At 38.9% G+C, this 18806-nt stretch overlaps 1 protein-coding gene across 2 annotated transcripts in view; it reads left to right on the top strand.

Moving 5' to 3' along the window:
- Positions 1-18806, top strand: part of Adamtsl1 (ADAMTS like 1) — a 367312-nt gene that overhangs the window by 191194 nt on the left and 157312 nt on the right. For both annotated transcript variants that reach the window (XM_021160015.3, XM_029476026.2), the window contains 3 exons: positions 121-325; positions 1889-2036; positions 4802-4886. In XM_021160015.3, coding sequence (XP_021015674.2) covers positions 121-325; positions 1889-2036; positions 4802-4886 — 438 coding nt within the window. The remainder of the gene's footprint in view (positions 1-120; positions 326-1888; positions 2037-4801; positions 4887-18806) is intronic.

Genomic DNA, 18806 nt, shown 5'->3' with positions numbered 1-18806 from the left:
GAGAGTTTTGGTTCTCTGGAGAACCAGTGATTGACCCAGGGCATGGGGTTGGTGTGACAGGTCACTAAGGAGGTTTGGCAATTTGCATGTCCGCCCTGATGACTCCCCTTGCTTCTGTAGGTGGGAGGCCACCCCGTGGACCGCGTGCTCCTCCTCGTGTGGGGGGGGCATCCAGAGCCGGGCAGTTTCCTGTGTGGAGGAGGACATCCAGGGGCATGTCACTTCAGTGGAAGAGTGGAAATGCATGTACACCCCAAAGATGCCAGTCGTGCAGCCCTGCAACATTTTTGACTGCCCTAAATGGCTGGCACAGGAGTGGTCTCCGGTAACTGTGCCCTCTTTCTTTGTTCCTTAGGAGAGTAAGTCCACTCTTAGCTCTCGGCCTCGTGAGCCACCGAGCGCCCTGTGCAGTACCAGCCTTCTGTACCTGAGGTGTCTCAAAGCCTGTCATCTTAGTTCCTGGAGAAGGAATGTCCCCATCCCACATGACCAAATTCTTGTTACTCTTCCTTCAACTTACTTTAGCCTGGCTTCTTTTCTTCCCTTTTGGGAAACAAATTCCTTCTAAGAGTTAGGGATGTTGAATGGTCCTTAGCCTGCAAGAGTTGCCTCTACAAGATAGCTCAGTTGACTTCATTTTTTACTATACTTGTCTTATATAAAAGGGGTGTGAAAAGTAAAAACAACAAAAAAAAGTAACTATGCACACATTGACTAAGAAGAAAAAGTATTGAATGGAACAGCACAATAGTTAAAAATGGATATGAAGTACAATTATTGAAACCAAAATTGCTACGTACATTAGCTTCCATCATTGCTATAATTGAGCTCAAAAGTTTATTCTTAGGTGGGTATGTGGCTCAAGCCTGTAATCCCAGTGCCATAAGAGAGTCATTCAAGAAGATTACAAGTCCAAGGCCTGCTTAGGCTGTGTAGGTAAACTCTTGTCTCAAAATAAAAAACAAAATGTTAAAAAGTGATATGGCGATAAGACTCAATGGTATAGTAGTTGCCTAGTGTGTCTAAGGCCCCAGGTTCAGGTTCAGTCCCCAGTGTTGTATACACACACACACACACACACACACACACACACAGGACTATTCTTGGTTTCCTGCTTATATAGTAAAAACAAAACAAAAAAAAATGGAGAAGGAGATAAAAAAAAATGTGGAAGCAAAGTGCTGTGTCCTTATCCACAGAATCAATAACAAACATGATCACAAACACTGTGCACTGTGGCTGCCAGGACAGATTCAGACCTCCCAGGGCTGGGGGATGCCAGGGATGCTCTCTCCATCTGTCTCTTGACTCAGCTCCTATGACTTTTTTTCCATTTCAATATAATCAGTTGCATTGCTGATCCTGCATTATAAAGCAGCTTGTGGTGGTATTTTAACATCTCTAAGTGTCCTTGTAGGAATAATTGTTTCTCATAGTTTGGACAGATATGCACAAAGTAACTGAATAAAGTTGTGTGGGTCATTGAACTTGAGCATACTATAACTTTATGCTTCCTTTGTGGTACTGTATTTGAGTCTTTGCACATAGTACAACTAACTAATCACTAATTAATCATATCCTTAAAAATCTAAAGGAATGAGTTAATTTTCAACTAACTTCACCTCTGAAACCCAAACAGAACAAAGATCTAATAACTGATAAAGGGTAGCTTAAATCTACCAGAAAAGATACAGAGGATCAGAATAGAGATACAGAGGATAGAGATAGATAGAGGTGAAGTGTGTGTGTGTGTGTGTGTGTGTGTAAAATAAAATGTTACTTTTTAAGAAATATACAAGTCTTAGGTGGAAAGTTAAGTATTTAAATCGGGCTTTGCCTATGAGTCTTCTCTCTCTTTCTCTCTCTCTCTCTTGCCACCTCTTCCCAGTGCACAGTGACCTGTGGCCAGGGCCTCAGATACCGCGTGGTACTCTGCATTGACCACCGAGGAATGCACACAGGAGGCTGCAGTGCAAAAACAAAGCCCCACATAAAAGAAGAATGCATCATTCCCACACCCTGCTACAAGCCCAGAGGTAACTAGACAGGGACCCTTCCCCTTCCTCAGTGATAATGGACACTCAGGCGACTCAAGTCTCCTTGGATTATTTTAAAATATCCCAAATGTTCTTAATAATGATTCCTTATAACTTAGACTATATTAAGTAGACTTGATTGTTTCTTTTCATATTTTCAAATGCTCTTTTGTTTTATTTTACAATATTTTTAGTTTTTATGAAAAATAATGGTTTTCATTATTTAATTCATATATATTATTCATGTGTATTATTCATATATATTCATATATATGCACTCACTTGTGTGTGTATGTATATCATTGTACCTTGGACTTATCCTACTGCAGCTCTTCCATGTTCCTGTAACTGATCCATTTTCCCTGCTAAAATAATCCCTCTGTGTTTCAGTGTCCTGTGTGTATGTATGTATGTATGTATGTCTATATCTCTCTGTGTGTCTGTGACTGTATGTGTGTGTGTGTGCGTGTATCTCTCTCTCTTTGTCTGTCCTTTTAGTGTCATGTGTATGTCTTGGGGTGTGTCTGTGTGACTATGTGTCTGTGTGCTGATTATAAAATAAACCATGCATTGTGTTAGTCTTTCTGAGTCTGGGTTATTTCACTTAACGTGATGATTGCTAGGTCAAACGACCATGACTACATCCTTTATGAAGTAGCATATGTAGAAAACTATGTGTATACACTTGTCTTCCAAATCGTTAAACTATCTGAAAAATCACCACTAAAAATGTTAGATTCATCTTCATAAAGGAAAACTAGGTTCCATATATGTTTATATATATATATATATACGTGTATATACATACATGCATATGTATATCTGTTATCCACACTTTTTGCTTTTAAAAACAAGGGATTCAAATATTTCTACTTTACTGAGCCTGATATATGCTGGGAAGTCACAGACCTCAAACGTGAGAAGCAAAATCCTGTTACTTCCTGTATTGAAAATTAAAATGAAATGAGAATGAAATGCAGATCGTAATTAGAAATAGAACTGTGACATTTATCTTAATTTCCTAGATGTCATAAATGATTTCATTTAAAAAAAGAATTTAGAAAAATCTACTTAAACAAGAGGCATAATTATACTGGGTCTTTCAGATCAGTGTGAATATTGATCTGATTTCTGTGTTAGTGTTGTTGGAGTGCCAATGAAACAGGAGAACTCAGAATCACAAACCATTTGGATGTTCAGGATTCTCTATGATATGTTTTTATAGCACAGTTGCCATTTTTTTCTTTGCATCGCTTCTTTGAGACATTACATTTCTTTGAAAATCAGCCATGAGGTAGCTCTACATTGTATTCATCATTGGAATGAGTAGCACTGTGAGCCCTTAATAATCTAAAAGGAAAACAAAAAGACATATCAGAAATCCTGATTATTCTTAATAATTTCTCTCTAGGTCTAAGTTGACTCATCTGTAAGATGGGGAAAATACTAGAATGTACATGAAGATCATGAGAGGATTACAAGAGGCATTGTATTTCAGAGTTCTTGACCTGCTCCATGACACATATTAGATTTTTTTTCTAGATATTACCTTTAAGTAGACTATCATTAATGGTTTTAAATATCAGATGAGATGGCCACAGGCACTCATGGGTACAAGACAGTAGTGGAGTATTACAAGCCTACTGTTGGTGCCAGGCTGGACACTGTCTGTCCTTTAACTCCTTTAATGACCTAGTTATTCAATGATGCATGTGCAGATATCCCACACCCAGGGGCCATGCATGCATTTCTTATTATATTTCTAGCTACAAGTGATGGCTGCAAATAGAAGGCAAGTAGTGAAGACCCAACTAAAAATAGCCTATGACTTATTAGCTCTATCTTTACCAAGCAGCTTTAGAGGGAAGAAAATTCAGTCTACAGTTAACAATCAAGAATGAAGTCTGGATTTTTCACAGCTAAGTAGTGATCTTGACTCTGTAAGCATTGTTAAAATACCCCATTACTCCACAGTGCATGCATATGTGGACATATTTCTTTCATCTTTGCAATTATATGTTATAAAATGGTGACAGAGCTTCATTGGCTCCTACTATAAAGGCAAACATGCCCATAAATGACCTTAATAAATATGTCAGAGATGAGAATCTTGGCAGTTAGTTCTATGGGAGCAGTTAGAACCTCCCTAGTTCTTTTGCTCCTCCACATTTTCCCCAGGAAGCACTTAAGAAGCTTGTTTGAGTTGTTTGCCCAAAGCTAGATGAATAGGTAAAACACATCAAATCATGGTTTATGGGCCTTCAGTTATACAAACTTTCCTTGCCACTGAACCTTGGGAGTAATATTGAATAAATCAGAATGTTAAAATGATGGTTTACAAATTTCAACATGCTAGTTTGTTTGATTTTGACATAATGCAACATAAGGTCACATTTAGCCAAACAGCAAAAAAAAATTATAAATTACCACAATATCATCTATTATATTTTGTGTTTAAAAGGTGTCAAAGGAGCTTTGTTGATTCTTTGTATATTTATCCATGCTTCATATAAAAGGACTTTGCAGTTCAACATAGAGGAGAGAAGCATGTGTATAGACACTAGTGTTACGAAATTTTTAAATCCACTGGCAAGTCTTGTTGATACAACCATCCTCAGAAACAGCTATTTGCCCCAATAGTAATTATTTGCAATTACCAGCATGACTTCTACATAGTCTGCAAAACTAGCAAGTACTGAGAATGAAGAACTTCCTGAACACTTGTGTAGTTTCTAATCTTCCCTCCCCACTGTACTTATTCCCAGAGAAACTTCCAATAGAGGCCAAGCTGCCATGGTTCAAGCAAGCCCAGGAGCTAGAGGAAGGAGCTGCAGTGTCTGAAGAGCCTTCGTAAGTTTTGTATGGTGAAATCCCCTGAAAGGAATTAGCGGGGTCTCACTGTTGTGGCTTTTTGGATTCCAATCTATGTCCCAAAGGGATATGAACCCCCTGGGATCCCCAGTTAGAGATGGATCTGTTGTCAAATGTTGGTCAAAATGTTGATTGCATCCAAATGAGATTTACAAGTTTCTCACATTCTTCTTATATAAACCCAAGTATGTTTCAGTTTTACCTGACAGGGAGATACAAATGAGGTGCTTGCCTTCTTCTCTAAATTCTTTACCTTTGGCAAGGAGCCAAGGATGAGAAATTCCAGGCTGATGATGTAAAATGTGGTGAGACAGACTGGAGTTGGAGCTCAGTGGTTGAGCACTTGCTCGCCTGGCATATGCAAGGCTCTGGGTTTAATCCCAGTACAATGATGGATGGATGGATGGATGGATGGATGGATGGATGGATGGATGGAAAGACAAACAGATTGATTTGATATGAAAAGTCTGGGCAACATTCCACTCCTCCTTATCCCTGAGCTTTCATAAAATGTTGGGAGTAAGTAAATACATACAGAAAGGTAAAAGGCATGTAATAACTTCACCCCATCATTGGAAAGGTTGTGGTCCTTACCCAGTTACTTAGGGACCTATATGGGTTCTGTTTGTAAATCATCAAATCTAGACCAGTAGGCACAGATTTACCAGACTTCAGAAAAGTAACACAGAAGAGGAAGAGAAAACATTGAGGGGTTGATTCATATACATTGATTGCACTAGATAACACTGGCAGGCATATCTGCTACACTGTTATTGCACAGGGAGTATATTTTACTGATCCATCCATTCCAGATGGCAAAGTCATTGCATAGCTTGAAGCCTTTCTCAGTTACTTTCATGCAGACACTAGGACACATATGGCTGTATAAGGTGTGACCCAGTCTTCAGAATCCACAGTAGACACATAGCATATCGTAGAATTTTCAAATTCAAGCCAAAGTATAAATTTTATTAGAGATATAAATGAAGATATTCAAAGGCAATTTTCTCCAAATTATCCTGCTTGGATCTAAAGCTGATAAGATTTTCGAGGATGAGAAATTGTGTTCCTGAGTTTCAGGAAATCTCAGTAATTCAATGGTCACTTGTAAATCAATTATACCACAGTACTTGATTTCCCAGAAGTTAAAAAAAAAAAAAAACTAAAAAAAATGGTACATAATCCAATACCATGCTTTTTACTTAAGAGAACAATTAAGTTAAAGTACTGGTTTACCTTAAAGTTACTACAGTAAAAAAATTAAAAGTAACCAAAGGTGGGAGAATTTTGGAGGAGAGATGGTGGCTAAAGTTCACAATGCTAACCAAATAGATGAAGACATTCCTCTCCTTCTCCTTCCTGGATGTAGTCCCGCAGCTAGATCTAGTTGGGCAGATCTAATAGCTCAGGGCCATTAGCTCTGCACTGACTACAGCTCTGTCTGAGACATAGGAGAGTGCCATGTCACCAGCCCTGGTTAATCCTTATGTGTACTGCATGGTTAAACATGTTTCCAACCAACTGTGTATTTTTATGTAAATAATCTGCTCTCCTTATATGTTAGATTCTGCCATCTGGTGTAAGGCATATCTGTCTGGAATATTGCATTGTGACTAATGTTAAATAATAGAACAAAGTTGAAACTAAATGAAAGCACATTGCATCCATAATTATACTTCTTTCTGATTAGTCAATACTGCTCCAATGAAACCTGAAAGTGGAATTAAATGCTTATGCAGAAGCATTTCATAGGCCATGATCATGCATATTTTATAATATGTATTTTCCATGAATGTTCTAATTAAGGTGCATTATGCTTAATTTTAATAAAAACCCCTAGAGCAGTGAAACACACTTTCAGCCATTGAAATTATAGCCATATAAAATTAAGCCATTAAATTTCACTCTTCATGTAATGGAATTGCCATCTTGGTGTGATTAATCCAAGTTGAAGTAGATTATAATTGGAGTGCCAATTTAACGTAAAGGAAATGTATACAGTTATGTTCAGGACAACAATTACATTAATACCAAAGTGGAATAAATGACAGCTGTAGAATTAGGTAATGAAAGCTGTATGTTTTCCATATTTTCATACATTGTACATGTTTAATGTACTGAGCCCTCAGAAAGGTTTTAAGTGTCACATTTTTTAATTGATTTTGAATTTTAAAAACATAATTTTGCATGGTCTTAATTCCTTCTTAAAAAAAAAAAACACATAGACAAGCTTCCAAATGTGTATAACAACCGTAATTACTCTCCAAAGCACAATGAAAAAAAAAAAAAAACATATACTGTCAGAAAACCACTCTTTCCCCCACCGAAGAGACTCACATTGGTGAAATTAAATGGTAATGTGTAGAAGCTGTGGCTGTCAGTTCTGAAACTGCTGCTCTGGGGCTGGAGGGGACAGAGATCCAGAGCTCTTATCTACTGCACCAGCTCCAGCAGGCTTGCCAGTTATAAAAGAAAGCAACAATGTCACCAACTCTCCCATATGGAAAGTGAAAAGATTATCAACGGCCTGTCTCTTTAAATAAATACATGAAAATCACTGTATTTAATCCTTTAGCATATGAATGTCCTTGGTGTTAAATACTCTTAATAACCCCAAAATGTAAGGAAAAGTTGCTTAGCATAAGCCAGAAGCATGGTGGAAGTCCATATCTATAAGATATGTTTAGAGAAAAACTATGATAAGAGACCAATAACTGAATTGCCAAGAGATAAGTAAAATATTGAAGAACTCAAGAATGTTCTCATATTGTGGGTCTTCTAACCTAAATGTTGTATGGAATATGTGAACTCAAATACGTCTCCCAGAAGCACTGAAATAAGTATATAGATCATTTCACATGATACAGATCATTTCACATGATATAGATTCATCATATTAAGTTTCACGTGAGGGCTAGAATTTGCAGCTCAGTGATAGAGACCTTGCCTAATATGTACTACCACCACCTTCAGAAACAAGGTATAAACATTTTTGAGATATTGTTTTTTTCTTCAACAACAAAAGATGTATCTTAGGCAGAGGGACTGTGGCAAATACATCATCTTTATATACAGAAATGGAGTTGTGAACCTACTTATGGAAACCCATGCCTCTATGGTAGTTTTTTTCTTCCAGACATATTTTTAACCAATCATCCTGGCTACAAAGAGCAAACTCTTCTTTTATGTGTATGGATATTTTATCTATATGTATATCTATATATTATGTGCCCATTGTTGCTAGAGGTGAGAGAGTGAGCTGAACTCCCTAGCCTGGAGTTCAGCACAGTTATGAACCTCCATGTGGGTGTTGTGAACCAAGCTGGGGTCTTCTGGTAGAGCAGAATGTGATCTTGCCTGCTATGCCTTCTCCCTGGTCCATTCTTTTACATTATTTCAAGTATGTGAGGTGGTATGAGAGCAGATGTCCTCAGAGGCCATCAGATGAAAGCCATGCCAGGTAAGACCTCTGATGAAAGTCTTCTGATATGGATTCTGGGAGCCAAGCTTGGATCCTCTGGAAGAGCAGAAAGCACTCTTAACCACTGAGTATAGTCCCAGTCCCAGTAAGAATTTTTAAGCAAGGTATTTTTCTCAATCTCATTGAGTAATGCATTGCAAATACAATCCAAGCATCAAACTGAAATGTAAATCTAGTGGGGGCTTTTATGAATGAAACGCATCATAAACAATCATAAAAATAACTACAGCAAAATAAACTTGTCTCAGAGGTTGTGAGCTGAAGAATGAGAAGAAATATTTGCTCTAAATGATGCACCTGTATCACCCCTTCCAAGACCCAGAGAGCATAGAGGAAGAGAGGGTAGAGAGATTATAGGAGCCAGAGGATGTTGAGATATGTAGACAGGATACAGCCATGGCAATTCATGAACTCATGATAGCTGTGACTAGCTCCAAGAGACTGAAACATGACTGGGCCAATCAACATTCTATCATGATGGGGGAGGGACCTATGCAGCCCCACTACTCCTTGAAGGACTAGTGGCTGTTAACAGTTGTTAATGAGGAGATACTATTTTCTTCAGTGATATAACCATTGACCAGTGGCCCTTACTTGGGTAAATAACCTCCCATTCACACTCTATTGAAAAATAAAACAAATCTCTAATTAAACTCAGTGGATCTCAGACACAAACGAACACACACACACACATGTCATGACATGACACTAGGAGGGGGACATGCTGTGAAGACAATTTCTTTCAGAAAGGAAAGGGAGCATGAATGAGAAAACAGAATGACAACTGAAATGATGGAAGTCCATTAGATAAATGTATAAAACTGTTAATAAAAATATTTTATGGAAATCATTGTGCCACACATGACAAGTACAGGACATGACCTTTTGACAGCTTAATTTCTTAAAGGAAAAAAATAATCATACAAATCTCTAAGAGTTTTAAAGAGATGTTGTTGAAGAGTTATTCATCTGGCTTATGAACTAACCAGTACCCCGGAGCTTTTGACTCTACCTGCATATGTATCAAAAGATGGCCTAGTCGGCCATCACTGGAAAGAGAGGCCCATTGGACATGCAAACTTTATATGCCCCAGTACAGGGGAATGCCAGGGCCAAAAAAATGGGAAAGGGTGGGTAGGGAAGTAGGGGGGAGGGTATGGGGGACTTTTGGGATAGCATTGAAAATGTAATTGAGGGAAAGATGTAATAAAAAAATAGTTTTATATGTAAAAAAAAAAAAAGAATCTGAACAGACATGGGATAGGAAGGGAAATGCTTATCTCCTTAAGTCCTTCAAGCAATAGGACACCGCATAATGTCCTCGAGGGTAACTTTTGAAGGAGATATATTTACAACAAACAAAAGTATGACCAACATGCACCAGACACTCTGACTTTGTCTTTCTAGACTTTGAAGCGTCTAAAGGAAGACATCCCACATAGAGAAAGCAAGGGCGAATAGCTCAGTTCTTCCCACATATATTTCAGTTGCTGATAGTGTTTCCTTGGTAGTTCAGAGTAAGCAATGATGAACAATGTCCTTTCAGTTTCAATGTAGCCAACACATCAATATTAATATTAATCAAGCATCCCTTCATCAAATAGCTGGCATTCACCAGGTGGAAAGTCAGATACAGTAAGATCAGGTAGCGTTTCTTCCATTTTTAAGATCTTGAGTTGTCTTAGTAGATTTTTCAGTCAACAGTTTTGGTTAGTAAGCCATTTGGAAGCTTCATTGTAATAACCAGGCCTTAAATGTATTATCACAAATAACCTTGACATGAGCCAGAGGAAAAGAAAAAGAAAGTCAAGCACTCAGAAGGCAGCAGTGATATCTGGATGCCAGATGACATCGGGTTAGCCATGGGGCCGATTCTGTAAGAAACAAGAGGAAATTCTTGTCATGCATCTGTGTGAATAGAACCCACAGGACTCAGGTATAAACAGAAGGACCAATGAGAATCCCCAGGATGATTCTACAGTCCTTATGTGCCTTGTTTATCTTGTGGGAAATAGCATTTCAATACAAGTAGAACTATATTTCAATATTGTTAGCAATATTTATACCCCATGAAGTTGTTTGATAATGTAAATTCCTTAGTGCTTAAGAAGGTATACATTTTTAAAAAAAAATTATTAGAAATCTCAGCTATGTGGCATGAATTCTTATATTTCCCCAAAGTCTCTATAGTGAATCACACATCAGAGAAGGGTTTAGACAGCAATATTGTTTATATTCTCAACACAAAGTACTTGAGTTATGTTCTCTTTGTGAGGCTCAGGGCACAGAAAGTAACAAGGAAGGTTTTTATCTTGTTTTTGGTTGCGAGCCTTTAATGACTAAGCCATCTCCCATGTCAAGGAATGCCTTTTCTATGCATAGAAATAGACATATTCTAAAAAATCAATATTCATGTCATATAATATCAAGAACTTAAGTAGTATATTATAGAATAGAAGTCAACAAAAAAGAATGCTGGAGCAATAGCAGGTTGAGCATTAGAAGCCTGGGGTGAGAAAGCATGAAAGCATTCCATTTCAGGAATTGGTGTGTGGTGAGCAAAAGTTTTGCACTGAACAAACATCATTATGCTCCCATATCTTAACCTCTCTCATCAGCTCCTTCCTTTCTGGCCTCATTTTCACCTATCAAAATTATCCCTACCCTGCATATTTCCTGGAGGAGCAGACTACTGATGCACATTCTCTGTCTAATAACATGTTTCCTGATAGATAACTTTGGAAGAGCGTACAGCACCTGCTCACTATTCATGCCTCCAATAGCAGGAGCTAAACTGACCCATGAGCCACCTGCTCAGCACAGTGACTTCCTGGTAGATGCAGATACTTCTAAAGTTACCGAACAGTGTTTAACTCTCAAGAAGCCTTGGGGTTGGAACTGGAGAGATGGCTCAGTGGCTAAGAGCCCTGGCTGCTCTTCCAGAGGACCTGAGTTTAATTCCAACCTCCCACATGGCAGCTCACAATTGTCTGTAACTCTAGTTCCAGGGAATTGAATGCCCTCTTTTGACTTCAGCAGGCACCAGGCACACATGTCGTGCACAGATGTTCATGCAGACAAAACACCATAATGTAAGAAATAATAATACATGTTTTAAAAGAAAGAAGCCTCTGACTATTATCATATCAGAAGCAATAGAATTATGACTCAAGTATGAGTATTGGCTGAGTATCCATGGATTAAATAATGAGTTCTACATGATTTAAGAAACTTCACTGTGGGCTCAGCAATTGAGAGCACTTGTTCCTCTTCTAAAAGACTTAGCTTTGATTCCCAGAACCCACAAGGCATCTTACAACTGTCTAACTCCAGACCCAGAGGATCTGATCCTCTTGTCTGACCTTCATGGCCCACCAGGCACACATGTGGTACACATACATACCTGCAAACAAAACCCTCATACATGCTGGGCATGGTGGCGTACACCTTTAATCCCAGCACTCGGGAGGTAGAGGCAGGCGGATTTCTGAGTTTGAGGCCAGCCTGGTCTACAAAGTGAGTTCCAGGACAGCCAGGGCTATACAGAGAAACCCTGTCTTGAAAAAACAAAAACAAAACAAAACAAAACAACAACAAAAAACTCTCATAGATAAACAAATCAAAAAATCATAAATAAAAAAGAAATGTTATTTGATGCTTTGGTATGTGCAGTATAATTGATATTAGAACCCCAGTTCTGTACTATCTATGTTAGAATTGTATCTACCTTTGATCCAAAATATCAAGATAATCAAGTCCATATGTCTTAGTATACAAATAATAAGAAATGAATAGATTAATATATACACTGTGAGGGCTGAAGGGACATGTTCATATGAACCAGTGCTGGAGGCTTATGATAGATTTATTTGAATCTGTCATTAATGTCAAAATTATTGCTTTAGAAACGGAGATATGACCACACATTTCTGTCACCCTTTGTTCCTCAGTGAGCCAAACTTGTGTGTAGAAACCAGACTGAAAAACCTCACAGTTTCCTAGGCTCACTCTTCTCTCTCAAATCCATCCAGCTGCCATGTATGAGTTGCTGAGGATTGGGGCTGTGTATTCATATGCCCTAACATGGATGTAGCCCTGTTAGGACCAAGGATTAAAAACCATCCTTCTACACAGAGCAACAGTGCACAGCAGCTAAGTGTGGGATGCAACTGGGGTCTCAGCAACAATGGGCTTGAGCAAATCATTGAACCATACAAACCTCTATTTTCTCATTTGTAAACTGACCCTTGTGGTCTCTACAGCATAGGGATTGTGAGGACTGGCATATTACCTGTTGCCATAACTAAATATTTCCTCAACCCATTGGTCTTCCTAGAGAATCTTTGAGGGAGTTAAGATCTATTATAATCACCCATTATAAATGCATCTTGTTCTACAGCCATTTAAGAACGTAAGATTTAACCTGAAATTCAGCTTATGGTTTACACGTTACCCCATCTTCCTGCCTCTCTCTCATCCTCTGAACTTCGGAAGTTCTTTGAAAACTCATGGGCACCATACTTCCACCCCACTCCAGAGTCTGTTCTAACATACAATAGATAGATACTTTTGTTTTAATTAAAAGGAAATGTGTGGAAAATTGTGAAGTCAAGTAAAGAGGGTCTGGAAACTGCTACTGTGGAAGAGCAGCCTCCTCCTACCCTGAGTTAATACACACAATCCCCGCAGATTGCTCCCAGCATGCACAGAGACAGCAAAATCAACAATAAAGCCAAAAGCACAGACAGAGCCATTTTTATGTGGTCAGTAAAGGCCTTCATTGCAATCCAAGAAGTCCTGTATTCATCAGCCGATCCACCGCCACCACTGTTGCTTATACCGTAACTGCCTTCAGAAAGCAAACTCTAAACTCTTGCTCAGCTGAGCCCTAGAGAGTGACAAAGATAAATTAATAGGATTCTTGTGTGCCAAAATAAAGTATGGACCCTGTCACCACCAATATATGTTAAGTCCATTAAGGTCATTTTTTTTTTAATGAACTGAACTTTTCATTGGGAAAGCTCTGCCAAGCTTGTTGAATTAAAGGAAAGAAAGCTTTACAGAAATGCAAGATAAACTCATTTCACTCCATTGGAAGAAGAAATGGTTCACTCAAAGTCTTCTAAGTTTACAGTGCTTTAGATTTTTATCAAAGATTGGTGTGGATTTAAATTTTCATTGTGGTGTTAAGCTGAGAACCACAGATGCACTGATAGCTGTCAGCCACAGGCATCTTTAGTCCCTTTTGGGATGCGGTCTTTTAAACAAGCAGATGATCCTACAGAGAAAACAGGCCTGCAAATCATGCCTCCTTCATGCACAGCGGAAAAGCACAGAAAGGTGGCCTAAGCAGTGTCCTGTCTTTCTCTGTCGTCTGTGAGGAGAGTAGCTGGCCTTGCTCCTATCTGCTATCTGCAGTTAATGGTGTATCATTTCCCCCCACAAAAGCTTTGTATGTGTTAAGGTTTTCAAAGTAAATTTTAAGTAATGATAAAGGCACTCCATGAGTCCCTGGAACCTCGGATGAGTTCCAGAATGCTTGAAGGCATTCTCTATTGAGTATATAGATGGCAGTAAGATAAGGCAATGTTTGACCGAAAAGTCATGTATAAATTATGAAGTCAGCATTTGTCACAAATCCCTTTTTTTTTTTCTATAAAGCAGCTTTTTCAATGAGGTTTTAGAGTAGGATAGTTGGCAGAGAGTTTAAACTTGCCTCAAGCTGCTTGGATACCCAAAACCCCATCAATATAAACCAAAGTCTGTAGTTATGAAAGATAGGTGATGACCATCATAAAATAAATCACTGGGCTGCGCATGCCTGCTCTCATATAATAACCCCAGCACTTGGGAGGCTGAGACAGGAAAGGTGTCACAAGTTTGAAGCCAGTCTTGACTATGACTACATAGTGTGTTCTAAGTCACTCTGTCTCAAGCAAAGAAAAGGAAAGGAGAGAGGAAAATAGGAAGGAAAGGAAGAAAAGAGGGGGAGGGTAATAGCTCAGTCAACAAAGTGGTTGTCATAAAAGCATCATTCCTTCTCCTGAGCCTGCAGTAAAAAGCTCAGCACTGAAGCACACATTTATAATCCATACATTAGAGAGACAGAGATGGGATTCTGAGGGCTCACTGGCCAGACAGTCCAGACTCATTGGTAAGTCCAACATTGTGATCTCTGTGGTTCAATCTAGATAGTGGGATGAAGATAAACACTGTGAAAATATAACTTTAAAGAATATCATGATACACATGTGAACATACAATGTGAGTCTATCAAACAAAAGTTTTAATTCATGAATTATTCAGGGAGCTCATGAATCCAAGCAGAGAGTTGGACCTAACCATTTACACGGACAGGGAAAACTTGAATCATCATGGACAAGAAGCATCGTGTCATCACCAACCCTTTACAAGGAAATTTCTATCTCTATGGAGTCAGAAAATAACTATCCAAAGACATTCCAGGGCATAATCTTTCAGAGTTAGACCACCCCTGGACAAGATGCCGGATGATGCTAGTGCTTCAGTGAAAAGATACTAGTGATCTCTTTTACCCACTTTACAATATATCCAACAGTCCCCATCTCTCAGTGTTTTGGTGAATTATGTACATAAAATGCATATGGCAATAAGTGTAACTGTTGGCTAATATTATTTAATGCTTGATGCTGGCAGGGAAAATGGGGGGGGGAGTTTCAAGGCATAATGGGTAGGACCTGCTTGTCAGTTGGAATTAAAGATTGAAGGAAATTGAGGAGTCAGGATTAACTGATGGATATCTTTTTAACAAGTAGTTAGTAGAAATATATGTTGTGATAAAGAAGATTAGAAGTTGACTACATTGCTGAGGGTGGAAATCAAGTATTCCATTTGAGGGGAGCTGAGAAGATGGCTCATTGGATAAGAGTGCTTGTTCTTCAAGCATGAGGACTTGAGTTCAAATCCCCAGCCCCCAAGTGAGAGGGTAGGTATGGCTGCCAATGCCTATAATCCTATCAGAGAGGACAGAGACAAGTGGAACTAAGAGCTCATTGGTCAGCCAAGCCAAAATGATGAGCTTTCAGGTCACAAGCCTTAGCAGCAAGCACCTTACTTGCTGAGCCAAATCACCAGCCCTATGTTTGTTTGTTTTTAAAAATAACATTAATATCAATTATTTGTTTAACTATTTATTTATTATTAGTGTATTATATAGTACATTAATTAATAAAATAATTATTTAATTAAAATAAATTAATATTTGTTCTTTTAAGAGAAAAAGTTATAAGATTGAATACTTAGAAGTTTCCTGTCGGTGGTGATTGAAATTAGGAGTCGTTAGTGAATAGAATACAAAGGGAGCTACAAATCTGAGCTCTGAGGCACAGCAGTCCTTAGGGTTTGGGGACAGAAGAATCTAGGAAAGATGACTGAAAAGGTGGTAACCAGAGAAGCAAACCAAGCTTGGTGTCATTAGTTTGACAAAGTGCTTTAAGTAGGAAGCTATCTTAGTTTCTTTACCTGTCCCTGACAAATGCCCTAACAAAAGTGCCCTGGGTAGAGAGGGTTATCTCAGCTCCCAGCTCAGTGCCTCCTCCTATGGAATTTCTTCCGGGCTCCTTAATATACTCAATTTCTCTTTCACTTCAAGCACTAAGGATAACCCAAATAAGCCCGGGCAATGAAAACACAACTCAATTAATGTGAATACATACTGTGTGCCTAGATTGGGCAGATCTACCACTACACTACCATCGTCCCCATATAAGAGACCCCTTAGAACCTGAGGCTTCTCCAGGCCAGGTGCTTCTGCTCCACTTTCCTTCTTCCTCCTCCTCCTCCTCCTCCTCAGTTGTCCTCTCTCTTCCCTTCTTCCTCTCTCTCTCTCTCCTCTCTCTCCTCTCTCTCTCTCCTCTCTCTCTCTCTCTCTCTCTCTCTCTCTCTCTCTCTCTCTCTCTCTCTCTCTCTCTCTCTCTCTCTCCTTTTCTCCCCAAACCTTCAGCTCCACCTTCCTCTCTTTCTCGGCCCAATCACCAGCTCTAGCCTTTATTTATAAATGAAGGTGGGAAGCAGGTTTACAGGAAATCACCTGAGTGCTGACTCATTCCTTGTTCAAAACTCCTCCAGGAGAACAGAATTAAACATCAAATATAATTAGCCTCAGGGCTATCCACAACAGCTAGCCTCTAAAAGAAAACCCTCCCGTGTTGCCTGTGTGTTTGGGAACGGGACACATTAATATGGGTTAACAGCATGTGACACAGGTAGCCACGGATTTTCTTCCCTTGTCTTTTCAAATCCTTGCATTGATGGCTCTACCAAATTTTCATTTGTTTAGATTCTAAGATCCATCGTTCTGTTCTCAGTTTTGCTCCTGAGATGCACTGTAGTGTTCATGATGCTCACTTGCTGGGAGGCATGATGCTTAAGGGTTTAGAGAAGATACCGGGATGAGGTACTGCCAGAGGCTCTGTAGAGGAGCACCCTGGGAAACGGTTTCCCTGGAGACCTCAATAGGAGCTGCAGCACTAATATGCAGCTCCAGAGACTGTGAACTGACAGTCTAGCTGGATAACCCTGTCATGATTCTGCACTCAGCCCTAGAGTCCTTAGCTAGAGACTCATTTATTTGACTTGATTTAGGCTCTGAGGAAATATAGAATAGTATCTTGGGTACATATTGTCCACAAACTTTTCTTTTCAAAGTAATCCTGTTTAAACTTGTAAAATTGATTTTTTTTATCCTTTGACAGTTTCATACAAATATATAATAAATTTTAATCCTTCTCACTTTGTCTTACCTGATGTCACCTCACCCTTCCCACTGCACTCTTCTCAGCAGGCATGTACCTTTGGCTGCCCTAATTTTGACAAAGATGCCAAAAACATACCTTGGTGATCATGTTTAACATTCTACGATGGTTCCACTGTAGAGGTGTCTTTGCTTTGCTGTATCTATCTGCTTGTCTCGTGAAGCTTTTACCTCCCCCCTTCAATTTCATTTAGAGACATTAAGGAGTTTGATGTGCGTCTTCCTGATGTCATGTAGAGGTGGAATTGGAGAAGACCAGGAACAGAGAGGAGGCTGCTCCTGCCTAGTCTCCTTTTTCACTCTGCTCTTTTCCTCATGCATCGATGGACAGTTTTCTTCAGATGCACAAATACCCAGCATACATTTAAGCAACTGTTCTGGCCCAAAAGCTTTTACTCTGTTACTTTTTCCAGATTATCCAGAAGCAAAAGAACCAACTTTCAAAAATAAATAGAATAGGAAGGAAGGAGGCTTGGTTAAGCATCAGATGCAGCTGGGCACCTCACTAGGATCAAGCCTGTGACCTTTGCCCCAGTGATGTACTTCTCAGAGGCCTTCCTGGTTAATTCGAGGTAGACTTTCCTATACTTTATTTTTCTGACAGTGTTTTCTAGATACATCTTCTGTTACTATTGGACTTAATAATAGTTTCGGACTGGAGAGGTGGCTCAGAAGGTAAAAAATACTCACTGATCTTGAAAAGGAGCCAAATTTGGGTACCACCTAAGCACCTATGTGGCAGCTTACAACCACCTGTAATTCCAGTTCCATGGAATCTGACACCCTCTTCTGGCCTCCACACACACTAGAAATACACACAGTGCTCATACATACTTTGAAATAAACGTGCTTATTCACATTAAATAAACAAATAAGTAAAATGTATTGATGTCCTTTATTAAAAGTTTTTTTTTAAAATCTTATGGTTTGGGGGCAAATATAAAGTGGACATTTGTTAAAATTTGCATTTATAGTATTTCCCCTGTTCACAAATATTCCCCAGAACTCCTGAACATGACCATAACTGCAAATAGTATTGAATTCTATAGATGCTGTATTCTGCTATTTGTGTATGCCTATGATAAGGCTTACTTTGTAAATTATGCACAAAGAGATTAACAATAACAGTAAAAGAGTAAAGTAGCTATAGTTGTATACATTTTTAAAAAGTAGTTAAAACTGTGAACTATCTCTCTAGCTTTTCACCTAATAATTTTGGACCATGGTTGATCATGGCTAATTGAAACCATGGAAAAATGAGTCCCTGACTGAGACTACTGTAGCTCATTAATAAAGGAACTCGGTTAATGAGGGACCCAGTTACATGCTATAGCCATTTTGAAGGAATCTAGAAGAGCCATACATATTTAAGTAAATATGAATAAAAGGAATTTGCAAATAGATGCAAAATTAGCAACTACATAGGGCAGTGAAGCACTGCCTTCCACAAGATAATTGTCCTGCCCTTTTTTTCTTTAAGGAAAATCATTTGCATTATCAGTTTTCTGTAACTGATAGAATGGTACAATAACTGAGTCAGCGAGAGGCTAAAACAGTTAGGAAGGACAGACGCAGTTGGCGAGGTGTTCCTTTTCCTCTGTTGTCCATTTTCAAGCATATTTTTTAT

The sequence above is a fragment of the Mus caroli genome, unplaced genomic scaffold, assembly GCF_978045245.1.
Source record: "Mus caroli unplaced genomic scaffold, Mus_caroli_1 scaffold_6, whole genome shotgun sequence".
NCBI classification, from domain to species: Eukaryota; Metazoa; Chordata; class Mammalia; order Rodentia; family Muridae; genus Mus; species Mus caroli.
The sequence above is the reverse complement of the archived record's forward strand: the minus strand, read 5'-3'. Positions and strand labels throughout refer to the sequence as shown.